Source organism: Nestor notabilis, unplaced genomic scaffold (genome assembly GCF_000696875.1).
Source record: "Nestor notabilis isolate BGI_N333 unplaced genomic scaffold, ASM69687v1 scaffold2638, whole genome shotgun sequence".
Taxonomy (NCBI): Eukaryota; Metazoa; Chordata; class Aves; order Psittaciformes; family Psittacidae; genus Nestor; species Nestor notabilis.
The window spans coordinates 33,105-57,811 of record NW_009938527.1 but is presented as its reverse complement, the minus strand read 5'-3'; the positions used below and the strand labels follow the sequence as shown (position 1 = coordinate 57,811).

At 38.2% G+C, this 24,707-nt stretch overlaps 1 protein-coding gene across 1 annotated transcript in view; it reads right to left on the bottom strand.

Moving 5' to 3' along the window:
- LOC104409471 (contactin-associated protein-like 5) overlaps positions 1-24,707 on the bottom strand; it is a gene marked incomplete at both ends in the record, with an annotated part of 59,560 nt that overhangs the window by 6,287 nt on the left and 28,566 nt on the right. Inside the window, 4 exons of the mRNA XM_010019348.1 lie at positions 1,524-1,742; positions 3,809-3,979; positions 4,163-4,290; positions 12,221-12,377. Of these exons, the coding sequence (XP_010017650.1) occupies positions 1,524-1,742; positions 3,809-3,979; positions 4,163-4,290; positions 12,221-12,377 (675 nt within the window). The remainder of the gene's footprint in view (positions 1-1,523; positions 1,743-3,808; positions 3,980-4,162; positions 4,291-12,220; positions 12,378-24,707) is intronic.

Sequence of the window (24,707 nt, the reverse complement as noted above, 5' to 3'; positions counted from 1 at the left end):
AACTGTCATGGATTTCCATGATGCAATTCCTTGATTGCGTCACTTTAAAACCACCATCAATTTTGTTCAGGTAACCTATTAATTTTGCTGAGGCATAGAAGCAAACTTATAGGTAAATACTGCTTTTCAGATGTGAGATGGTAAGCAGTTGAAATATCTGATGTATTTGATTGGTGCCTTATATAAGTCTTTCATTTTTACTCCCTTAAAAAGACACAATGAAAAAATTTACAGAAGCCTATCCAGTCATTAAGCTCTCTACATTTTCTAACTGGAAACAGTACCTTGGCTAGATTTCTCTAATGCTTCTGAAGTGTCTGGCAGCCCAACCCTACTGCCTTTAGGCCTGGCCGCCCATAGAACATGGTCTTAGGATCATCTTGGCATTTAAGAAGCAAGTGATTACAAGCATACTTCACACCAGGAAACAGAAACCTTTCGCTGTGACAGTCTTAAGCCTCCCTTCTGTGAATTCTTCAGTGAACTTTCCTCTGGCTGAGCCTGTCAGAGATCATTTTAGGTATAAATCAATAGCTGTGTGGGAAAAGGTCCTGGCCATTGATACAGCTGTATCTATTAATTAACAGATTAATTCCTTATGTTCAGAGCCCAGTAATTACTGCACACGTGCACAATAAACAGCTCAAATAACTGCCCCCAAATCTTCTTAAATCAAACGGTGTGGATACACAGGTAAACTTCATTAAAATGAATTGACAGATTGAGGTTTACTGCAGCATTTCAGCTAAGAAAACCCATTTTATGGAAAGAATCAGTAGTTACCTTAGTGGCCCTGAATAAGCAGCAGGTTACAGCCCACTCCATCACTGAAAAGATTACTCAGAAAGACAGTGCTTGAATAAAGAAAAGGCAAAATTCCCTTTGTTATCCCTGATTATATTATCAAGTACAAGCTGGCCCCAATATTGATTTCATTGTCAAGGGAGATAGGGAAACAAAGTATATGCAAATGGAGACTTCTTATTTACTGATTTTTTTTATATTATTATTTTTAAAGATCACCTTCAGTTAAAATAACTGTATTTGCTTTGACTGTGTTCACACTTCTCTTATACATGCACTCTATGGCCAAAAAAGGGTTTTGGCAGGCATGATTGAAGGAACAGACTTTAAAACCACGCTGTCATCAAGCTGTGACCCAGAAATTTTTATGATGAATTTGTGCTTTTACATTGCATCTAAAAAGAGAGATCACATTTCCTACAGCAAATTACACATCTAGTGCTGCACAAGAAGAAATACTACGAATTCCTTGGCAATAAATACGTTTCAAGCAATCTTAGACCCTAAGAATACCATCTAATACCATGGTTAAGCTATGGTTCATGTTTTAAGCATAAATGCAGAAGTCTGGGTTTACTTTACGTTGCCTAGGCAGGAGTGGAAGAACAGAAAGAAGAATAGGTCACCACATGCAAGCTCAATGATGAAACAATAGCATTATCAAGGCATGGACATGGAAATACTGTATATATCTACAGAAACCCTTACATGGTCCCTACCTACAAATAACTGACTGTTGAGCTGCAAGCGGAAATGCCCCTCAGCAGGTGCCTCCAGGACCTTCTTGGGGAGGCTGTCCAGCTGGAGAGAGGTTTGCTTGAGGTTCCTCTCTGCTCGGACATAGTGCCACTGGTTGTCATTCAGGGGTGTGGGAGACTGCACAGTGGCTTCTCTGGGGCCATTCCCAACATCTATGGAGAAGGTGATCTCTTTGGGAGCTGGAATAGACAAATAGATACGAAGAGGAAGTGAAGGTCTGAATTAAATTGTGTTTTTGACATGAAGAAATCTTACATAAGTATAGGGTCCATTAACTTTTATGTCAGCAAATAGTACAGCATCATTTACCTCCCATCTCCTACACAGCAGCTTATACATAAATCTATGCCTGCAGCCTCACTGTTTGATCTCTGCTGTGATTATGCTTGGCTGTGGGTACCCATCCTTTTTGCTATAACAATTGCAGTGCTCTACAAATAGTAGTTCTCTTTTACCTCAAAAAGTGTCAAATGCTGTACAGAAGTCACACAATGGTAGTAAAAGATTTTGGACAAATAATGATAAGATGAAGGAAAGGATGAAGGAGGTCTTTCTGCCTAAATCTTTCAAAATGCATGTACTAAACAATTACAGAACTTGGCTGCATACGATAGAAGAGAATCCTAGAAGCATTTGTTTCCCTGAGTAAGCCTGACACCCCCTTTTTTTTTTTTTTTTTGTGGTCTAAAACTAAAAAGGCATATGTAACACATATCCAGAGGTAGTAGGGCTCCTAGAAACAGGACAATAATTGAAAAACAACACTGATATACAGGAGTCCCTCTGCTGGAAGCCTGAAAGCAGACAGAACTTTTTAACATTCTTGCTACTGACTATTTTTCCTCCTCCTAAAATGTTAAATATACCAGAAAGACCAAGATCCAGGTCCACAGACCACACAACCAGAAGGCTGTGGATTGAAAATTCATAAAAACCTGTTATTTCAAGCCCAACAAATTGGATAGGCCTGGTTTAGAAGCTGCTTCTTAGATAGTTAAGATAGGAAACACTCCATAGGGATATACGAAGATCTATTCTGAGCCCCTGCATCTGTTAAAAGGCCATTTCCCTATGAAGCAGCTGGTCTGTGGAGATTCCTTGATACAAGGCCTTTAGGCTGCAAATTCCATCTGGCAGCAAGAAACACAACACCAAACTACTAATGAAAAACCTACATTTAAAGGAAGACTTTCCCGAGACTTTTAAGAACTCATTTCTCTAGGAGTACAGATTTACCATACATACAAAAGCTTTCATTAAACAATCCTCTTAGTAGTTTACAGTATTTGTAATATTTGATATCAGAATGCCATTCTACTTCTATATCCCTGAGAATGAAATGCAGTACACTGAAGTACAACCTCATTGGAATTTGATGTGTAATTAACGGTATATCATACCTCATTACCTCGTGATAACACACCATGACATTTACCATTTTTTAATGAATTGAAGGGCCTTGGGGCCCTGTTTTATTAAATTTTATATTGGGTATATTATAAGCATGTTGTAAAATGCATAGCGCACAGTTTGTTTTTCCTAAGCTTAACAGAATGTAGAATACAGAAGTCACATTTCATGTCAAAGCAACAGTACTCTTTTGTAACTAATAAATATTTGAAGTCATAAAAACAGGAGTGAGGCAAAACCTCACTAAATAAGTCCCTGCTACTCTTCATTATAGACTAATAGTTATATTTCAGTTATTTACTAGATTTTGAAATATTCAAGGCCCATTACAACTGTGACTGACTTATCTTGCATTAGCATCCCGTCCTTCATAGACTCTCACCTCGTGGGTGTATCATACACACTGAGTTCTCTGAAACACTAGAGCTGTATCATACTGGGTATATTACTACACAGAAATAAAAGTAAACATCAGAGTGGTTGTACTAAAATTTTCAACTATTTTTTTTTTCACCTAAAATTACAATCTACAGGTACATCTAACCAGTAGCTTTTTCTCTAAAGAGGAAAAAAAAAGTAATTGAAAAAGTAATTTCAGCCACCTGTTTGGTTAAGAAAGACAAACCTAGCTATAACTAGATGTAATGACCAAGGTTATACAGGGAAACTTTGACAGGAGATGTAGATAAGTCTAGATTAATGAGTCTATATGTCTCCATCTTACCCTCTTCGGGTACCTCCCACCATTCCAAGACAGAAGTAGTATGTTCTTCTCACTTCCCTGCAGTTGTCAGACTGGGAAAATAAACTAAGATTTCTTGGAAGTGAAACTTACATCTTATTTCAACTCGTATGAAGTCTTTAATCCCAAGGTTTTCCAAGAACACCCCAGAGGTGGCAGTAGTTTTGAAGAAGAAGGAGATGTCTGCACTGACCTCGGCATGGAAGGTGGGGAAGTGCAGGTAGGAGGCCTCCGTGTTGAAAGAAGCGGCATTCCAGAACTGCCCTGAAAACACGACACCCTTCTCCATAGTTAATTGGCACAGGACAGCAGCCGTGAGCTGCACGTGGAAAAGCCACCTTTCATCAGGTAATTACATAAACCACCACCCCCCAACCCAACAAACCCAACAAAACAAAAAGAGGGAACATTCTGTACCTATGGAAATTGAGAAGAGCCAGTACTCACTGTCTCCATAGCAACGCAAAGGGCCTATTTTCCAAGCAGCTTCAGAATTTGATCTGTTTGTGTCAGTGATCACTATCTGAGTTACAGGCAAATGGTCTTTGAAAGCAAGGAGGCCAGTGTCATTTGTCCTGGATTATAATAAACAGAAGGAGACAGATTAACCACAGACAAAATCCCCAGCATTCCTTATGCAAGGCTATATTTGAAAGATGCATACTTAAGGATGGAAGGTCCTCTGCAGAATTGCCTACAATTGTGACCGGCACACACTGCTTAAGACATATACATGCACGTGTATGTTTTATGCTCATACATAATTCTGGCCACTGAAGACACATGGAAACATGATAACGTCAGGCATGGACTGTAACCGTTTCGGCTGTGCAGACTGATTGTGAAGCTGAGGCAGAGTACTGCCATTCTGCCTGATGGGCATTAACGTAAACTGGGCTCTGCTGGGTTTCCTCATCAGAATGAATTTGATGTGGATCAGGTTTAAGTCCAAGTTTGCATTTCTGTTAAGTTAGCTGGAGACACATAACGACATTTATGCTGGCTTTATACTTCATCCGAGCAAGAAGAGGACGCACAATACCTGACCCAGCATGTAATTAGCATAGGGCAGCCAGACAATATCTGATCCAACTGCAAGATAGCTGGTACACAACTGACTCAGCATGCTGTGAAGATGGTTGGATTAGCAGAGTGAGTTTGGACTGAATCAGCCCTTCGCATTATGTGCCTCTGTGAATTTTGGTTCAGCAACTGAAATACTGAAGGCTGATTTACTGCATTGTAGAACTAAGTCTCTTGTTTGTGTCAGCTAGGCTTATTCTTCAGCTGCGACTAACTTACACATGGCTGCTAGAAAGGAAGAAGAAAAAAAAGAAAGATTCCTAAAAGATCATTTCTTCATTTTTACTCTGAGTGTGCTGGGCAAATTGTTGTCCTCAAAATGCAGCATAGCATTTCATGGCAGCCGTTGGCCCCTAAACCGAGCAGCAGCTTTGACTCTGGCAGGGTGTACAGATGTGCCTTCATTCCACTGTGCTTTATGAACTGACCTGAGTCCCTCAGGCATCCAACCCTGACCTTACCAGAACCAAGCTGCCCTCTTGAGGTATATCTCTATCAATTGATAGATTATAGAGAGGAGAGTGCTACCATATCTTAACTCCACAGTGATGAGTTTTTCCTTCTCCTAGAATTTTTTCTCAGGCTTGAGGTCTGCTGAGTACCTGGGCACATAAGCTTGGCAGCACATCCTTAACGGAGCTGAATCTTAATAGTTTTGGAGAAAGGGATCCCTACCTCTGCATGGTTTAGCAATCTGCACGAAGGGTCTGGACTCAACTCACCTGTCTGCTTAGAGGCAAAGACTACATTCTGCAATAATCCCAAATTTACACCCACTGCTCTTTCAGGCAGCTATGACAAAAGGCCTCAGGAAAAAGGTATCACTTTTTGAGTGATACCACTGCTAAAGAATCTGATATTCCAGACAGGATCCCAGACTACCTATAACCTGCTCGTAATAACACCTTCCACAAACATACCTCTCATAGTTTCAGCTGTGGGAAGGGACACAGGACTTCAGCAAAGAAATAATAATCAGGAAGAACACTGCAGCTATGCTGACACACAACCTCAGATGTTTGCTTGGCTAAGTGTGCTACTCTGTTTAATGTTAGAAGGGATATTTTGATATTTTTTACAAAGGCTGCATACATTTCATTCATTTTTCATTGTTTCTAATTGCATGCAGCACAGTTAATTTTCTTATAATTCTAAGGGGAAAAGGAGAGGTACCCTCTCTGACTACCTTTTTTTTCCTTGTTTCAGCGGGTGTCTGTCATGCAGATAATTACAGACAAAATGCAGAAAGACAAAATTCCCAGGCACAAGGCAGAGTGATGCCTTCAGTACAGGCTCAGAAGGAGAAGTACTATCAATCAAAAGTACATGATTTCCAAATCTCTTCACGGAGGTCTCTCAGCAGCATACTCATACAGCTTATTTTATCAGCCTTTGAAAGTTAGTGTAAATGCTCTCAACAGATTATGAAACAGTTGAAACAAAAGCTGAACTATTTATTTCTTAGGAAGATAATTAAATAAGGTGCTTAAGTAGGTGGGAGTAAGAAGAGTATGAATGAATAAAAGGCAGAAAGATGCACACAAAGAAGACACAAAATATGCAATAAATACCTGAATAACTAAGCTGGCATTTGCTTTAAAAAATAAAATAATTAAAAAAATCCACAAAATATTTAAGGAGGTTCGAGGTTCTCTGCAAATTTATTTTCATTCAAAAAATAGTGCAGTCTTTTGACTAGCTATGATCAGCATTAAAATAAAAATCAGTATCTTCCTACAGCTACCACTGAAGATATCTACAAAAAAAAATGAAATGGTGACATTTTAAAGAGATCTATTCCACAACTCTGAGAACTGCATTCCTTATTAGATACTCTGTTTTATTGCATGAAGTTCTTTTACGTAGAATTTTAAGACTCAGAGTTTTTACTAGTTACATGCCAGTGTCACAGAGAACTTTAGTAACACAGCTCAGCTGTGAGAAAGAAAAATATTCTAGAACTAATAAGAATACACACTCTTATGTTAATGCCTTGAAAACTCAATCAAGTTTCTCTTGAAGCTCAAACAGCACATTTTATGTATTTCATCCTCTCATGCATGATAAAAAAAGACTTGTGTAAGGATAGATATTCTCATACAAGCAGATGCTGAAACAAAACCTGTAAGGAAAACATTCTGCCCTTCAGAAAATGTGCTTATGACAGGAACAATGTACCTATTGTTACAGTTTATTATTATTATTTCATGGTGGGAAATGAAGTTTTTGATAAAAAGTCTGGAAGTTTCAACTAAGAAAAGCAGAAAAGAGGTTTGAACATATGATGCAGGCCCTCACAGGAGCTAAATTTTGAGTGTTTTAAATTCCTGGTATTCTTGAAGTTAAACTTATTTCATACTCCACTTCTTACAAAGCACCGCAATTCCTCTTCTCTTTACCTGGTGTGTGATGGCAGCCTCTCAAATACAGTGTATTATGCCTCAGAGAGGAGTGTGTACCTGTAAAATAATTTCCCAGAGACACTGCCGTGGCACTACAAATATTCCACATTTTGGACAAAATACTTCGAATTTTGCCCGAAGGAGGTTTGGGGATCACTTGACTGTACTACAGTTTTCAAATAAAAAGTTTTTCTTGTATGTATTTTCACTGAGCAGGTCACATACGCTTAAAACCCGATTCTGTTTGGTTTTCCACAGCTGCTTCTCTGGTTAGCCAAAACCATTACTTTATTTTTCTTAGCAGGTTTCACACAGCATTCTCTGGCCACTTCCACTAAGCATGCCTTTTGTACCATGCTATGCCCCACTTCTCAGTATTGAGAACTACAGGTTGGTCCTGCCTGCAGGGGGGTCCTGGGGAGTGATACTCCTTGGCCAGGAATGTAAGTTAAGTCCCAAGTTCACAAAAATCAAAGCAGGTTTTATCCCTTTCCTGAAAGAAGTCCTATAGATGCAGAAAATTATATAAATGCATTAATAAGCTTGGGAAGTAGACTTTCTGCTTACCCAACTTGGCACTCAATTTGGCACAAATTCAGATGAAAATCTGAATATATTTCAGAGGATGGAAAGCACCCTCAAGAAACAGATGTTTCTCTGAGTTTTTTGCATAAAGGGTGGTATCAATTTGTACTTCCCACAAGCAAAACCCAAACAAAACAAACCAAATAATGTCCTTTGAATTGAAAAACTGAAATATTTTTAGTTATGGGTATTAAATACAGTTGCATGTCATCTCTTTATCCGTGTCTGAGAATTAATGTCTGTATCTACTCAAAGGACTTCCTCAATAAGCTGAGGCATGTTACACATCAAACAAATGCTCTGTTTGTTTGGGGAGAGGGGCAAAGGAAAAAAAAAATCACTGCAAGTGCAGCAATGCTAAAGGTGATAGTGCAGCAACTGAATACTTCGAGATGTAGCACAGGTAGTCTTACCTATAAATGACAAATAACTATTTTGGTGGTAACCTTAGGAGACTATTTTTCTTCTTCCTGGCTATTAATAACAGCATGGCCAAAAAGTTCTCACTCTATGGTATCCCAACAGTACATGCCATCATATATTGGTAATCTCCAGGTTGCTGTTTCTGTATATTTTAAACAGATACTAGAGCAGTGGTGCCATTAAATATAATTTATTCTTGTATGATGCCCTGTTGGTACGTTTTCTTCTTGTACATTAATGAAAACTGGTGGGGTCTAAGCCTCAGTAGCTCAGATATTCAGTACAGATTTTCATGAATACAGTACATTTGGGGAAAAGAATACTATCAATCAGCAGACATCAACGAACCGCATGAGAAAAGGGCTAGCGAAACAGACTTCCATAAGAAAAGTTTTGTGCCCTATGCAGGACGTATCATTAATAATCCAAAGGAATAAATTTTAATTGCTCTCTTACCCACCAGCTACATCCAAAAAAGCTTTACTGGGTACAATAACTTAGAGTACAGAGTAAAGAAAAAAAACAGCAGCAGAAGGGGACATACCTAATAGTTGAAGTCAAAATGCAGTGGATATATTTTGTTGAATTAGAGAAAAGGTACAGAGGAAGAGTTTGGTAGTGGTAGTAATGAACTGATTCCTGACACCTCAGGGGCCTGCTAGAGTCAGCTCTCTGCAGGCAGATTTTCCAGTTTGTTGACAAATGCAGTCATGAAGGCAGATATCCAAGACAGCTCTATACAGCCAGGTCACCTCCAGCAGGGTTTATTTATGAGCTCACAGGCTCTGTGGAGCTGCCTCCACCACTTCTGGGGAAACAGATTCAGTGCAGAATAGTGGCTGAATGAACAAAACCTGTCAAATCTGGGCTTGTCAGTGTCTGGGTTTCTCTCTCCTCCTCTCCTCAGCCCTTCCAGTTTCAGCATCCTGGCTCTGGCACGTCTTTGCACAAATGTAACTCACCCAAAGAGGGCTTCATTTGCCTCCATGTAGCATTACTTGTCCCAACAGTTAACTATTCTCAGTGTTTGGGATGAGAAAGGGAGAAAAAGAAAATATTTTCTGAACTAGATTTAGCTTCAGCTTGTGGCCACTGATTTCTATAGATCTTCCCATCCACTAGCAAGACCTTTCAGCAGTCAGGAAGCTCTCCTTTTTGGAAGCATGCATTAAGTCATGTCAGATGCCTTGCTTGAGTCAGGGTTACAAATTATGTCTCTGATCCCTCAGCAGAGGTTTTCTCCCATTCTCCAGCAAAAACCATGAAGATGTTCCACTACCCTGTAGTGACAAAATTAGCTGTCATCAAACTGTGGGGTTTGGAAGTACAGTGAGTAGCTAGATGGAAGAAGACACTTTTCACTAGAGTGCTTTAATAAAAAGAAAGGTGAAAAATACAAAAGCCTTCCCCACATAGCATAGAACCTATTATATTTCTGTTCATCCAGGGGAACTCACTGGTGTCAAGTAAGAGCCCAGAGGTAATATCTGGCTCAGATGTCTGCTTAGATATCATTTAAAACTCAGCATGCCTAGAAGTGTGCATTTTGTACTGGCAAACACCTGGCTCAGGACTTTTTCCAGGTCTGTTTTCTCCAGTTTTCCATTTATTTTGCTGCTCCGAGAAATTAGTAGCTTCTTCTGCACCTAAGACTTAGTCTAGGGAAACCAAATAAAAAACCTGTGCCTGTTTTCTCTTCAGGACACTCTAACTATTCTGGTGAATTCCTTCTTCAGAGCTGCAGTGAGCAGCCTGATTTATGTAAAAGGAGTGAAAATGATTTTCTGGTTTTCCACTCTGCAGCACCCATTTTATTTCATGCTAAGGCAAATAAATGCATCTATTCCTGTCTTGCTCCTTTCACTATAATGTGAAAGTCACAGGTTAAAGTCACAGTTCAGATCTTAGCAGGTTTCAAATTCAAATGCTCATTACGTATCAGGTGGTCAGTATTCTAGCAGAGAAACATAAAGCTATCTTCAAAAGGCATGAAATTTCTTATGTTTAGAAACTCTTTGTAAAGGTCAAGATTTTTTTAGCTTTTAAAAAGGCAACCTGCAATTTCGAGTACTACCAAAATCCAAATTTCAAATGGATTTAAAACCAAAACAAAACACCTGAATCCCCAAACCAACAAACAGTAGGCAGTTTAGCTGGGGAAACTCCTATGCATATCCTGTTATTATTATGAAATCAGGAGAAACAAGTAGATCTGTCTGCTGCCAAGCTAATGAAGCATGATTTCCAACATCTCTCTCCCATGAGGGTTTTCCAAAATCTAATAAAAGTGCATGCTTCCTTAACTTCCTTCTTGTGGGTTTTAATCGGCTTTTTTCCCTCAGCCTGGCATAAATTTTCATAGAATGTGTAATTTCTAATACTTTTGAGATTTCTCCTTCTCTGCTGAAGATGTTTGAAATGTGTCTGCTTGTTCAAAATCAGTGGGTGTGGGGTGAAAATGGAGATGATAAACATCCACAGCATAACTTGCTTAGGTCTCATTTCCTTTGGAAGGTCAGCTGAAACATTATAAAACTGCGTTTACCTTTCACCTTGCATTTGTTAGTACAATCTAATAGTGCACTGTCTGTCAATCTCAGATTACAATTCCAGTGCTGTGTGAACACGACACACCCTGCTCCACTTTAGTAGCTCACTGAAAGGTGAAATCCGGATTATGAAAAGAGCGAAGCCCCAGTAAAAACAGATGCTTTTCATGCTCATGCGCAAACCTCACCAAAAATGCATCTGACAAGCCAGCATTAAAGAAAAAATAGATTAACATGCACAGCCAGGCCCCTCTTTAAACATCTATACAAACCACATTCATAAACCGACATTTACATAATGATCTTCATGAAGAAATACCCTTATGGCTATGATTTTTGAAAGTGAACAGTGACTCCAGGGATATAAAGGATCCAAGAGAATAATCACACTGTCTGGAAATCGAGCAACCAAAAAAGCCTCACACAGTGACAAGTCATTTCTGAATTACTCTTTTGGTTTTAAGACCCCTTACAGCTCCTTTCCACTCATTCTGTTTTAAGTGAAGGTTTCACAGAGATAATTCAGTTACTATTTCAAACACAGTAGCCTGTTACAGCAAGACATTTCTTGTCTACAACCATTATTCATAATTTCTCAAGGTTAAAATATCTTTATTTTTAGAGAAAGGGCAGCAGTTCCTATCAGTGAGTTCAGAAGGGAGAGAGGGTGAAGCAGAGTCTTCACATGCCTTTTCAGTGTTTAAAATTATACTTTTAACAACACTCATCTGGCATTTCTGTCCCCTTCAGCACAAATATGGAATTAATTGGAAAGTTCACCAACTAGCTCTCAGCTGCTGGACAGTCTCTGAAGGTAAAGACGATGGAAAAAGGTTGTGAGGGTGCTTTCATAAATTCACGCAGCAGACTACAAAGGTCCAAACCCAAGGATGACTTTGAATGTTCATGCTGTAAATCTAAAACTTCCTATGGAGACTGATCTAAAGCATACAGTAATCAAAGGAAGTCTTTCCATTAACTTTAAAATGCTTGGGACTTGATGTAAAATAAAGTTAAGGCACACACAGGTATACTGTTTCACAAAGAAAAATTGGGACTTTTTTGATAAAGCAAATTTCTAGTTGTTTAGCTGTCTGTACCTGAATTTTGTTGTCTATGCCTGAATTTTCTGCTCTGGTGTATATCCATGTACCAGCCTCCTAGACCCTTTATTCATGCTTCAGCTGAACCAATGGAAATTTTTAAACAAGTAGAACAACTGGATTTGGCATTGAACAACAAATAATTTTTAAAACAATCCATCTCAGCAAACTGCTTCGGCCAGATATCATGTCTTTGTTTCAAATAAGAAATTCAAGATGAAACCAGAAGTCTACATTCTAGTTTGAATCTCATTTTCATTTGACCATACTCAAGCCATTCGAGCTTCCTGAGCCTTCTTGCCCTACTTCCTATCCCCACCTCTCACACAGATACAACTATAAACACATAAAATTTATTACCATTCTTCTCTATCTGCATCACAGTTGCAAAAATATCTCATATCCAGACAACTTTCTTCCAGTCCACATGCACACTGTTGAATGCCTGGAAGAGATCCTCCCCAGTAAAGATGCTTTTCATTGGCACGGCCAACCCACCAAGCAAATGGCATTCCATCTGGATGAAAGGGAAACAGGGAGGGGGAGGGGAAGAAAGAGAAAAACAGAGAGAGAGAAAGAAAACTTGATAAGCAAATTGGAATCTCCTGAGAATGAAAAAGAGAATGGAGGTGGACAAGTTAAATAATACTGAAAAAAAAGATGAAAACTAGAGGTGAAGTAACAAACCATAAACTTTACCCAAGTTCCATTTTATGGAATACATGTTGAGAAAGCAACACCTCTATGGTAATCCTGTTTGGTTTGAAGAGCGGATGTTTTCCTCATAGGGTTCATGTGCCAATCACCCATGAGAACTTTGGCACAGTTCAGCTGTAAAGACTTCTACCATGCAAACCCAACACCACTGTCTTTACCAGCTGTGTCCAGTGTTTCTGTGTGATGCTAGAGAGAAGATTTGACCACTGAAAGAGTCTGACAAAAAAAGTCATCCACCATGACTCACACTGCACAGCTGTTTTGAACCACTCAGCACTGGCTAAGGACCTCTTGCAGAGGTCCTTAGTTATGAAGGAGACTCTAGCTCTTAAATCAGGGTTCTTTTACCTTAAGGCTCACATATAATGAGCAAAACCTTTCAGAAATAAAACACAAACTGATCTATTACTATGGGTTTAATATAGTTCCTTTCAGACCTAGAAACCAAAATTTGTATGGGTTTCTGAGGCAGCAGTCCAAGAGTGGAATTTGCAGTTGCAAAGCTGAATAAGATATTAAACCAGGTAGGACATAAGTGGGTAAGAAGATCTCCCTATTTGGGAATTAATGTGCCTCTGTGAATATATTTTCTATTTACGGGAACTCCAAGATCTATGTATTTATATAAACCAAGATAGATTTTGCTTAAATTTCATAATCTGTTATACATCAAGCATTTAAATTTTAACAGTCAGATACAGTAAGTAGATTCAGATGTAGTGAAATCCACACATTAATAATTCACTAAGACTGACTTTGTCTTCCAGCTCACTTCCAGGTAACTTTCTCATTGACTTCTTAATCCTTAAATCAAGAAATGTAATCAGTTACACACAGAGGTAGATGACAAAATTTAGCAAAATTGACATATCAAGACCTTTTGATCAAAGGAGTTTGGAAAAATAAACTGCACTGCTAATGTAGAAAAATGTATCAATTTATTTTTCTGCTTTACTAACATTATTAGTAGGCAGTATTCCTCATTATACAAAGCAAGAAAATCTAAAATATGAAATGCAATCAAGGTTAACTGTAGAGTGTAAGGGACTAATTAAAATGAGTTTTAGAATCACTTGGCAAAATTAATTCATATTTGTTTTCCTTCTAAGCTTAGACTGCTGAACTGTAAATTCAAAAAAAGGGAAAATAAAAATAGGAAGAGTAATTCCGTTCTCATGATACCAACAATTAAGGCATGATGAGTTTGATCAATACCCCATGGTACTCATTAGAAAAACACAATTCAAGAACATCTAAGGATTCATCCTCCAAAAATGTACACACTCATTTTAGGTCTCATATTATTGTCAACACATTTCTGTTTTCTTTCTTTTCTTATCAGCTGATTTTCTTGCAGAAGGTGATTGCTGCAGCCAGAGAAACAGGTCTATACTATAATACTGGGAAATTACATGGTAAAGCTTGGAATATTAATGTTAATTGAATAAAAGGGTGACTTGTCTAGGAGTTGAAATAGATATTATACAGAAGTGCTTAGTCTAATTTTAAAAGTGCCCATTCTGGAAAAAATATTTTGGTAAAGACAAATCCTCTGGGACATCAGCCCAAATAATGGTATTCATTAATCAAACTCAACCTCAAATTCTTTTGACAGAAATCATTATATACTTCAACATAACAGTGAAATGATCAATCATTCACAGGAATTAAGAATGAGTAGTTTTCTGATGTCTCTTTCAGATCTGTTGTTATTTGTTTTATTGAGCAAAACCAAGAAAACACATACATGTTCAGATTTATGATACAGACTGAGGAAGTGATAGAAGCACCACAGTTTTAGTCATTTACAACTAAACTAAATATAGAGCTAAAAAATAGAGCATTCAACATTACAGGGAACAATCTTAGATTGTCAAGGGAACAGACTATAAAAAACCCAGTGTCTTTTCAAAAATTCTATTTATTAGGTAGAGTTCTGCTACCCTTTACTCAAGATAAGTAGATTTTTCTCCCTAACTAGTCCCTTAGAAATCAATTGTAGCATTAAGGAAAATTATGCCCTGATTCTTCAGAATTCTTTTCCACATGCTTAATTTTTAACACATGAGAAATCACAGAGCTCTTCAGCAAAGCTCTTAAATGTAAGGTACTTCAGCAACATCCAAAGTGTGTAGGAATTACTGAAACTTATATTGTATGTCATATACCTCTAATGCCTAAATAATCAGTAATTCACTAGCAATGCCAATCAATCTATTCTTGACTTCTTTCTAGAAAGTTTATACCATTGTACCTTGGCAGAGCTGGAGGGTGCCTTGCATTAAGATTGAGTTTGGACAACAGGTATTGATTAAGATTCTTTCTTCTAAGTCTGTACATTTGTTGCAATATCTTCACTTCTGTAATCATGACATTATCATTTCTCAGAAGCATTGTCAATTCTCCACCACCTCAAAATGAATTAATTTCCATTCCATGGTGAAGCCACGGACTAAGTCAATGATGTTAATCAAGGAGTTAACATTGCACCATAAACTAGTGGTTACATGGTCAGTAGAATTTCTAAGCTGACAGGTCCATTTGATAAAACATGCTACTAATTCTTCATTCTGTGCTTACACACACCTAGTAAAGCATTGTTTAGTGAAAAAAGGTAGTAAAAAGACATAAAAATATTATTTTCCATGCATTTTTGGCTATTTAGAACCAAAAAAAACCCCTTTACTATAATAAATTTATTAAGGTTGTCTTCGAACTCCAAACTATGGTTCTGAAACTGAGAATATGTGGCGAAAAAATCCAAACTAAGCAAACAAGCCCCAAGTGACTGAGTTCACCAGTAAAAGAACAGGGATCTGTTTCTTTCAAGTGATTTCCTCCTGTACTGCTTAAGCTGCCTTGGGAAGGTTTTCATTTTTATAAACAAGTCCTCAAAAAAGCAAAACTTTTTGAGGACAGTAACTCTTTCTGTGATGATGCTGTCTGGAAGACTCTACAAACAGCTGTGATATTTTCGTAAGTGGTTTTACCATAATTTAATATGGTATTGAATAAATGAGCTGAGCAGGCAGACAGTATTTTGTATTAAATCAAGTACTGCTACTCATTCATGCTGCGAGGCACAGGCTGCAGAAAGTAAGGTTGGCACAGGTCTTCTGAAAGGCAAAAGTAAGGGGTCTTATCTTCAACTGATCATCTTGATGTTTCCCTCTACCTGTTTCCATAGGCTGGTCCTTTGTGGTCTATTGGTTTATTCAACAGCTACTGCGTGTATGTAACTGAAGAACCAAGTAAGACTTTGGAAACCCTGTCATTAGAATATTTAAATGCATGGACAAGAACTCCATTTTTCTTCATCCAGCAAGGCACAGAGAGTAAGCTCCTTTAAGAAGTCATTTTTTTCAGTAGACCTCCAGTACCTGCTCCATCAATGTGCTTAACTGTTCATTGTTAGTTCTCTTTATAAAAGCTGCTTCAGCAGACGCAAGGCTGTCACAGACTGTACAGATCACAAGTACAGAGGCTGAGGTCTATGAACAGAACAGCAGGCACATAGTGGTTGTTTCCAACGATCCTTAGAAGGAGATGTAGATTGAGATCAAATTCACCTGCAATGCGTATCTGGCTCTTCTAGTGATAAGAATGGCTGAACACATATTCGGTGTCCCTCCACCAGCTCACAAGAAAATGTCTGTCTTCCTAAATCTCCCTTGTGCTGACAGTTCTCTCATTTTCTGTATTAGAAGGCATTGACGTTGCTAGCAGTACAAGTTATTTTTAAAGGGTTTAGGCTTGCTCATGTTTTATATGGCAGAGAACCTTTGAAAAAAAAATTTTTATAGGCATTCAGAAGCTGGGGTAAGAGAAGCAGCAACATATTCCAACAGCATTTAGAACTAAATTACTACGCATATAAGTCCCTAGCAACTCCTGTGGACTCAGTTTACCTTTACACAGGCAGAAAGTCCTAGCATTGGCTTTTATGTTTAAACAGTACGAGTTTAAAAAGTCATGCATTTTTAAGAGTATTTAAAATATTTGGCAAGATTCGCCTGCATCATTTGCCAAATGGTTCTTGTTATTGCAACAAACAAAAATCTAACAGTGGAAATACAACAAGATAGTCTGGATCTCTTGCTAAACTTTTGTACTGTATGCACCTAAAGTCTGACCCATACCTCTAAGAGAGGTAAGGCTTTTGGGGTACCCAAATTACTGAAACATGTCTTTTTCACCACCACAGCAAGTCAATTTATTTGTATCTGTCTGTTGAAACACTGAAACCATATTGCATTCACTCAACATTCTTTTGGCAGTCTTCACATTAATTTTTCCTCCAAAATCAAACTGAGTTAAGCAGAACTGAATTTGTTAAATCTTATTTCTATACATCTTACTGATGAAAACGGAGATTAATTTACATCTACACTATTTTCTCTTAAAAGGAAAAATTCACACATCAGGAGATTGTGAAAACTAGGAAAATATTGATTGTAGAACTGCATACAGCAATCAAAGCCAATTCTTTGCTACCACACTCAAAACCATAAAATATCTGTTTGCATTAACCACTTCAACAATATCAAATCCTGCAAATGGCTCACCTGATGCACTGAACTTTATGTGAAACAAGCAGCAGATTTTTTTATACATGTATCTGTATATATACACACACGCATACATATGAGGCAATTTCAACCTCAATAAATGAATCTAGAGGCCAATCCATAGTACATATTATGACCTCAGATAATCCATTTTTAAAAGGCTCTTGAAAAAAAACTGAGAAAGGGGTAAGGGACTGAGAAAATTAAAAGCTATGACTAAATATTTTTTGTAGGAATTTACCAAGGTCACGTTTTTTTCCCATGCTTGATTATTTTCCATCACATTTTTCTAGATGTTTTTATCAGAATTTTAACTATTAAAGATTGAAGTAAAGCTAAATTCTTTCCCTTCAGCCTTTTCAATAACAAAAAACAAAACAAAACAAAACAACAAAACAAAACACAAAACCACCAAAACTGAAAACAAACCAAAGAATTTGAGTAAGAAATCAAAGAAAAAGTGTTTATAATAATTCTGGACAAAATTATGGACAAATTGGAGAACTATTCCATATTTGGTGGATAGTACAAAATTAATACATTCTTAGAGGATGTTTGTTCAGTGAAGAGGTCTGTGGTGTTAATGACTCAGAATCTGTATGGCTTAAATGACAAGTCACACCTCTAGGTGGAAAAATGAATATATGTAATATGGAGCAGGATAAAAATGAGAATCCCAATGACACGCTTCCTTTGAATATTGTTCACTGAGTGAGCCACTAAGTCATCCAGTTGGTTTTGTACCATATGACTCTGCCTCCATTTGGACACACACTTGTTTTATGCCTGGCTTTTCTCTTTTCAGTACAGCCATAATGAACAGCTAACACTTCATTCCTTTGACTTGAAACCCTCCCTATGGCAATTGCGCAATTCTGTTTTATAGTCCTTTTTCTCTCTTAAAACTATAACCCACACACCACTGTCCTTATTTTCAGAGATGTCAAACACAACTGCCGTGGAAATCATGGCTGGTCAAGCACTGCAGCAAGACAGACGCTATCTGGTACTGAGTAACACCAGTGCTAGTCAGCGTTACTCAGATTTGCACCAAATTTGTTTTTAATTTCTGGTCAGATCCTGAAAACCTTATTCAGAGCAGCTATCTGAAAATGAAGTAGTCCTGCTAATTCCAGTGGTCCTACTCCCTGGGAATATGTTACTTAGTCACAAAATCTGTCCTTCATTTTAAAGTAATTTTGTTAAGTGTGGTTAGGAAAAGGGGAAAGAAAGGCAGTATTTTGCTGACATTTTCTTTCTCATTTTTCAGCTTTGCTGCAAAGGTGCACTGCTTTCACACACAGTCCCAGGCTGAAGCAATTACTCAAAAAAGAAAAGACAAAAGAAACCAACCATGCAGCACCATTTGTCTGTGTCTCCTTCTCTTAAGCAGAACAACTTCATCTCTCTCTGGAGCAGTTGTTACCACACTGTGCTCTGTTCTTCCTGGAGTTTTTAAGATATTCTCACAGATGAGAATGGGCATAAAGAAGGTAAATAAAAATGAACCTTTGCTTCTTCTGGATTTAACAGAAGGCTAATGAGCTGCAATGACAGAGTTGTGCTATCGCACACTAACAGTGCCTCAGTAAAAGCAAAATCTTCATCAAGCCTTTGAGAGACAGATTTGAGGATGGGCATAAGGATTTCAGACCCAACCACTTTTATATGCCAAGGAAGATTGGATCTACATCCAAACTAAAATTTTATGACTCGTGAATGTCTCTGCTGAAGGCCAAAGAAGGCTGAAAATACTATGAGTACTTGCATTCTCCCCTGCCACCTCAGGCTGGGTTGTTTTCTCAGTAAGTTTCTGGCAACGTGACAAGTTTCCTGAAAGATGCAAGTGGGACTCCAGCCAGCAACAGAAACCATAGGAACAGCTAAAGGCATGCAGGTTAGGAAGAAAAAGCATCAACAACAAACTAACCAAAAAACAAAAATGCAGAAAAGATTACAGTTTTTACAGATAAATGACAAAACAGAGAAAATATAAGCTTTGAGTCCTCAGGAGTTTTGCTGAAGATGGACTAGATATCCTACCCTGTTGAAACAAAAACTTTATTTTATTGCCTTTATCTCCTGCATTTCAGCTCAGCTTCACTTCAAACCCATCCCTCTTGCTTTCAACTCGTTTTCTTCTTCATTCCCCTTTTTCTTTCCCATTTTCTCTGTTTAGCCTAACTCCTCCAAGAAAATTCTGATAAACAAGCCCTGCATTGCCTTAACAGATAGGCCTATGACATTGATGCATGTCCTCCCACATCTTGACTCTATGGTGGGACCAGAAACCCAACAGTGGCCTGGATTCAATTGCAAGTGAACAAGACCATGGATAAGCCACAGTAGGCTCCATCATGACCCTGCCTGGGCCAGAGGAGCAGGTCCTGCTCAACAGATGTCTGGACTTTTTTTCCTATGTCATAAGTATAGCCAGTAAGAATAACGTTAATAAGATGATGCCAACATTTTTTGCTCTCACACTGATCATTCAACTCCTATTTATTCATTATAATCACATTTAAAGCGGGTAAAAAAGGAAAATTAATTATGTATTTGATCCATTTACTCTTGAAAGATCCATAATGGCAGCTCAAGCTCTTGGGATAGGGTGTGGAAAAAGAGTAACAGAGGGACCCTACCTGCAGGACTCTGCACCTCTTGCACTGAATGTGGTGTGATGGTGAAGCTGTACAGCAAAGCCTCCAGCTGTTCACCACTCCCAGGCTCATGTACTTTCACCTGCCTACCAGACTGAGCCCTTCATCAAGAAAGTCCAGGAAAACCCAAGTCTACAGCCTGGTCTAACAGTAATCTGGAAGCCTGGGTGTAACTTGGAGCATCAAGTTATGAGCAAGCAATGTTGCTCAAGTTTACGGACACAAGTCAATTGGTGTAAAGTTGAGTGGAATTAATTAAGGTTTTGAGTGGAATTAATTAAGGTTTAATCCAGTTCTTGCAGGAAGACATGGAAGATTTGCTGATCATGCCCACAGCAAAATGCAATTTGATAAACTAGAAAAAGAAAATAGATAAAATTGGGACATTTGGGACATTTAATAAGAGACTGGATAAGTTACAGAAAAACCTGCTGTGGAAAGCAATCTTTGTTTGCTCCTTTGGGAGAAACTACATTCACTAATAACAGTTCTTCACCCTCTATTTTGAAAAGTGTCTGAGTAAAAATGGAATTACCTTACTCAACAGAACTGTTTCCTGTATAGGCAATTTTAACGACCAACATTAATAATGAGAAAAGTATCATTATTACCTTTTTTCCCTCCTGCTAACATCACACCAATAGTTGGTAGTGACTGAAACGAACTCTCTTCTGATTTGACAGCCCTCCAAAGAAGACATATTAATTTTGTTCCCATTGTACTTGTGATGCCAGCTTTTTGGAATAATAAAACCTAGATTTGAGTATAGAGAATCTTTATTATCGATATTGATTCACAAAGCAATGAGAACACAACTCGTCCTTCAGCTCCCACATTAACACAGCATGGCTGACAGTTAGAGAGTAACATCTATTTACATGGAGTGAATATGATGAGAAAGTCACTGGGACAATGTTATTTCCAGAGATGCCTTTTTGAAATATAACTAACTGGTTCCTATAAATGGCTGATAATATCTACTGAATTTCATGGATTAGATTGATCTTAGAGAAATAAGAAAACATCATCAGTAAATATGCTGAATTTCTGAATTGGAATAAAAATAGAAAACCAGTCTTAATAGAACATAAATTGAAAGAGGTAATAACATGTTGTTAATCACTTTGAAGCTGTAATCCCTAATTAAATAAAAGAGGGGATTTTCTTAAAACTGATAATAGCACTCAGATATTATTGGGATGGTGCTTCTGTTTCAGAAGGAATCCTATGGAAAATGAGATGTGAACACCTCAAGTTCCATGTAAGATTAATTGAGCAAATTAGAAGCTCCAGTAAGAGGGAAATTTGGTATCATTCACCACGCAGCTTTATATAAAAAGCCAGAGGTTTGGAATTTTTTTTTTGTTTGCTTGTTTTGTTTTTTTAAAGGCACAAAAGCAGTATATTTAAATTCATGCTAAATAGCTGAAAAAATCCCTGTGCAGAGCATGCAATGTATTTTCTGTACTCTGTAAGACAAGTATTGTAAACAACCAAAAAATGAAACCAACACTTGGAATAGAGTTTAGAGAATAAACAGACACATTTTCACGTGTTACACTAATTATGAGCCAACAGGGCAGTTTGCACAAGCAGATTAAAAACCATGCTCTTAGCCTCTCCTCCTACTCTTTTGTCACATCCTTACTGAACTGAAATCTCACAGGCCCAGTTGAACTGGATTATTCACTTTTGCTCCCAAAACATGTTAGTTGGCAAAAGACAACTCAGTTATACTTACTATGGTCATAACAGGACCTACCTGGACATCCAGCACAGCAGTGGAGAAAGCTCAGTTTTAAGTGCTTTATCAAAACCCCCCCCAAACTAATCAAACTGCATCCCTGCAACAGATTAAACTTCTTTATAGTCTGATGTGTTACAACACATTACAGAGCAATGGTAAATAAATTACTGCTGATTTGACACTGCTTTCAACTGCTGAGCAATTCTGCTTTCCTCAGTGTACAATTAATGTCAGCAGTTAATGCCTTAAGTGGTGGAATTGGAAACTCTACTGCAATAAACAAATGCAGTCAAGTTTCAACTTAAGGATATATCCAAACTGCAGCATGGCATTGGTTCAGCCATCCCTGTCTCAGGCTGCAATTATAGTTCTGTTGGTCAGAGCAGCAGGGGTGTCATTTGTCATTCTAAGGAAGGCTGGAGTGCTGTGAAATTGGGCACTTTGGAAAAATGCAGCTGTAGCAGAACATATGTACAGCCAAGACCATGAAATGAACTGGCTCCAAGCCAGCATGTAAGGAGAAAAACAAGAGAATATAAGTGGAAAATACTGTACTCAGAAGATGCTCCTATTGATATATCCTGACCAGCTTTAAAGGTCAGGATGACAACAATCTGTCTTCTCTGTGGAACAGCTTAATCAATTTGCAGCTCTTTTTTCTTCACCCTGTTAGCAATGAGTTTACATCTTGCAAACAGATCTTCCATTTAGTTTTTGCTATTTAATTGATCTCAGGTTCCTGTATATCTCTGTATACAACTGCAGCAAACAGAAGGATATATACATGAGTGTGTATGTACATTCATGCACAGACTGTATTGGATAGAATATGAACTGCTCAGCTATGCTCCATAGCTCTACTGTCACTAACAGAGATTATCGTTCAGCTCAAGAGACAGTTTTCTGCTCCTGAAGCAGAAGGAATAACTCAGCTGTAGCTTTACCACTGCAGTGAATACTGGAATGGGCAGAGGCTGCAGAAGAATGACAACCATGCAATCACAAGGAACCACCAGTCAGTCCTTCCTCTTTTTCCAAACCCTGAACACAACAGTGTGGAGAAACAGACTCCTTCCCCCACCATGCATGCACACACACATACTGCAGAGTGGGGCTGAACACTTCAGTGACTCTAGGAAATGTGTCAGCATATGCCAGTGTCAAAGAGTCAGCCAGGAAGCTTAACAGTATTAAGAGACAGCACCCTTTGCCCTCTGGGCAAGATCAGGGCATTTTATCCCAACCCAGCATAAGATGACCTGGCCTCATTCATTGATTACTTGGCAGTTCTGGAGCACAGCTCTTGACTCCTGAGAGAACTCCAGTTGCCACACTGATTGTGAAGATCATGTGGGCTGCAATGAGCATATCAAATACTTTCTTTTCATTTTCTTTATTCCTATGGAACATACAGGTCACAAGGTTGCAGTTCTTATTTTCAGAGTAATTAATCTTGTGTTCATTTCATGCAGTTTTCAGCACTTCACTGAAATGGCTACATCTATGTGCGTTCTGTATTTAATGGCAAGAGAAAGAACCACCATCGAAGCCATTCAGTCGACCTATAAGCTTCACAGAGTAAGAACCAGGATTTTTACACACAACGTAACTTTCTACTGTAGGACTTTCATGACAGCTGATGAAAGGCAAACTTTTCTTGTGGGCTGCATCACGACTGTGAATCAAAATCCCACAAGATCATCACATACATCACCATCTTTCCTTCCAACAGTAAGGCTCCTTAGTTGGATATACCTTCCTCAAGACAAGTAGAACCTACTACAAATCCTGTCTGCTACTGGTTTGGAGAGATGTAGGCATCTCCCTCATGTAGTGATGCTTGGGTGGAAACAATACAACTAAGGCAGATAAATCTCTCTAAGACCAGGGTAGAATTTTGGCAAGGTATACATGAATACATGTTGTTAGAGTTCTCCAACAGCTATGCAAAAAGTAACTGGGTTCAATCACTTCCATTAACTGTCTACTTAATTTGCCTGAACTCTTTTCAAGATACGGAGTCCCAAGGTGCCAGAGGTCAGAGGAAATGATATCATAGACAAGATCAGAGCCAAGGTCCAACCAGTCCCAGATCAGACAAAATGGGAATCCCTGAGGATCAAACTACTTTTAAAAATATACAAGAGCCCCCACCTTCAACTTCTTCTCTATACATACAACTGCATGCATATGTACACCTCTTATAATAGAAACTTTTCCACTGAGTTTTACATTAGGGAATTAATAACTGTAAGTTATACATTTATGGCTGTAATACACTCCTAAGGATTATGCCTTTTCTCACTTCTGTAGAGTGGAAAAAATGCAGAGGCAAACATTACCCTGATGTATGCTTTATTACAGAACAGACTGCAGAAACAATCAGCAATATGCAACCTCCTGTAAAGAAAAGTGACAACTTTCCTCCCCCTCCACTCATTTCAGTATTGCTTTTTTCCTACCCTCATCCTCAGACAAATGACATTCAGCAGTGTTGATGCTGTGCTGTGTATTTTCTTCCACTCACATGCAAATGGTCAAGATAATACGCAGATAACCAGAGATTCTGGTTAGACACAGCTATTATTATGTTGTAAATCTAAAGATACAGAACACTGATCTGCATAAAGGCAGCAACCCCCTAATACAGGAAGAAATGTATTTGTCTGAATTTGGGTTTCTTTTCTCTTCCACAATGTGAGTAAAGGTTTTAACTGTACAGATTTACTTTTAAATGAAATACATAAATGACTCCCAAACAGCTGGCCTACTTAACACTACTATGTAAACATCTGTTCACGTTTATGCATGCAAATAAGTACATCGGCTAGCAAGTCTCTTAGGCTCAGATTAGTCTTTATCAAGTCCTCCCAGAAACCACTGGGGTTGAGGCCAATGACCGTGTGAAGGAGGAAGAAAGGGAATTCTTAAGCTTTTTTTTTGAGAATTGATCCTTGGAGAAAAGATGGATGATACAAAAAACCTCAACTACCATGCTTTGTATTTTTCAGTATATTTGCTTTAATGGAAGTTTTCTTTCCTGCCTCTTCGTGGTGATTTCCTACTTCATTACGTATTTTAGTAGCTTGTTATATAAATGGATACTGTGTCATATTTTTATTCCCCTTTATTCAAACCATCTTTTGAAAGTGCCA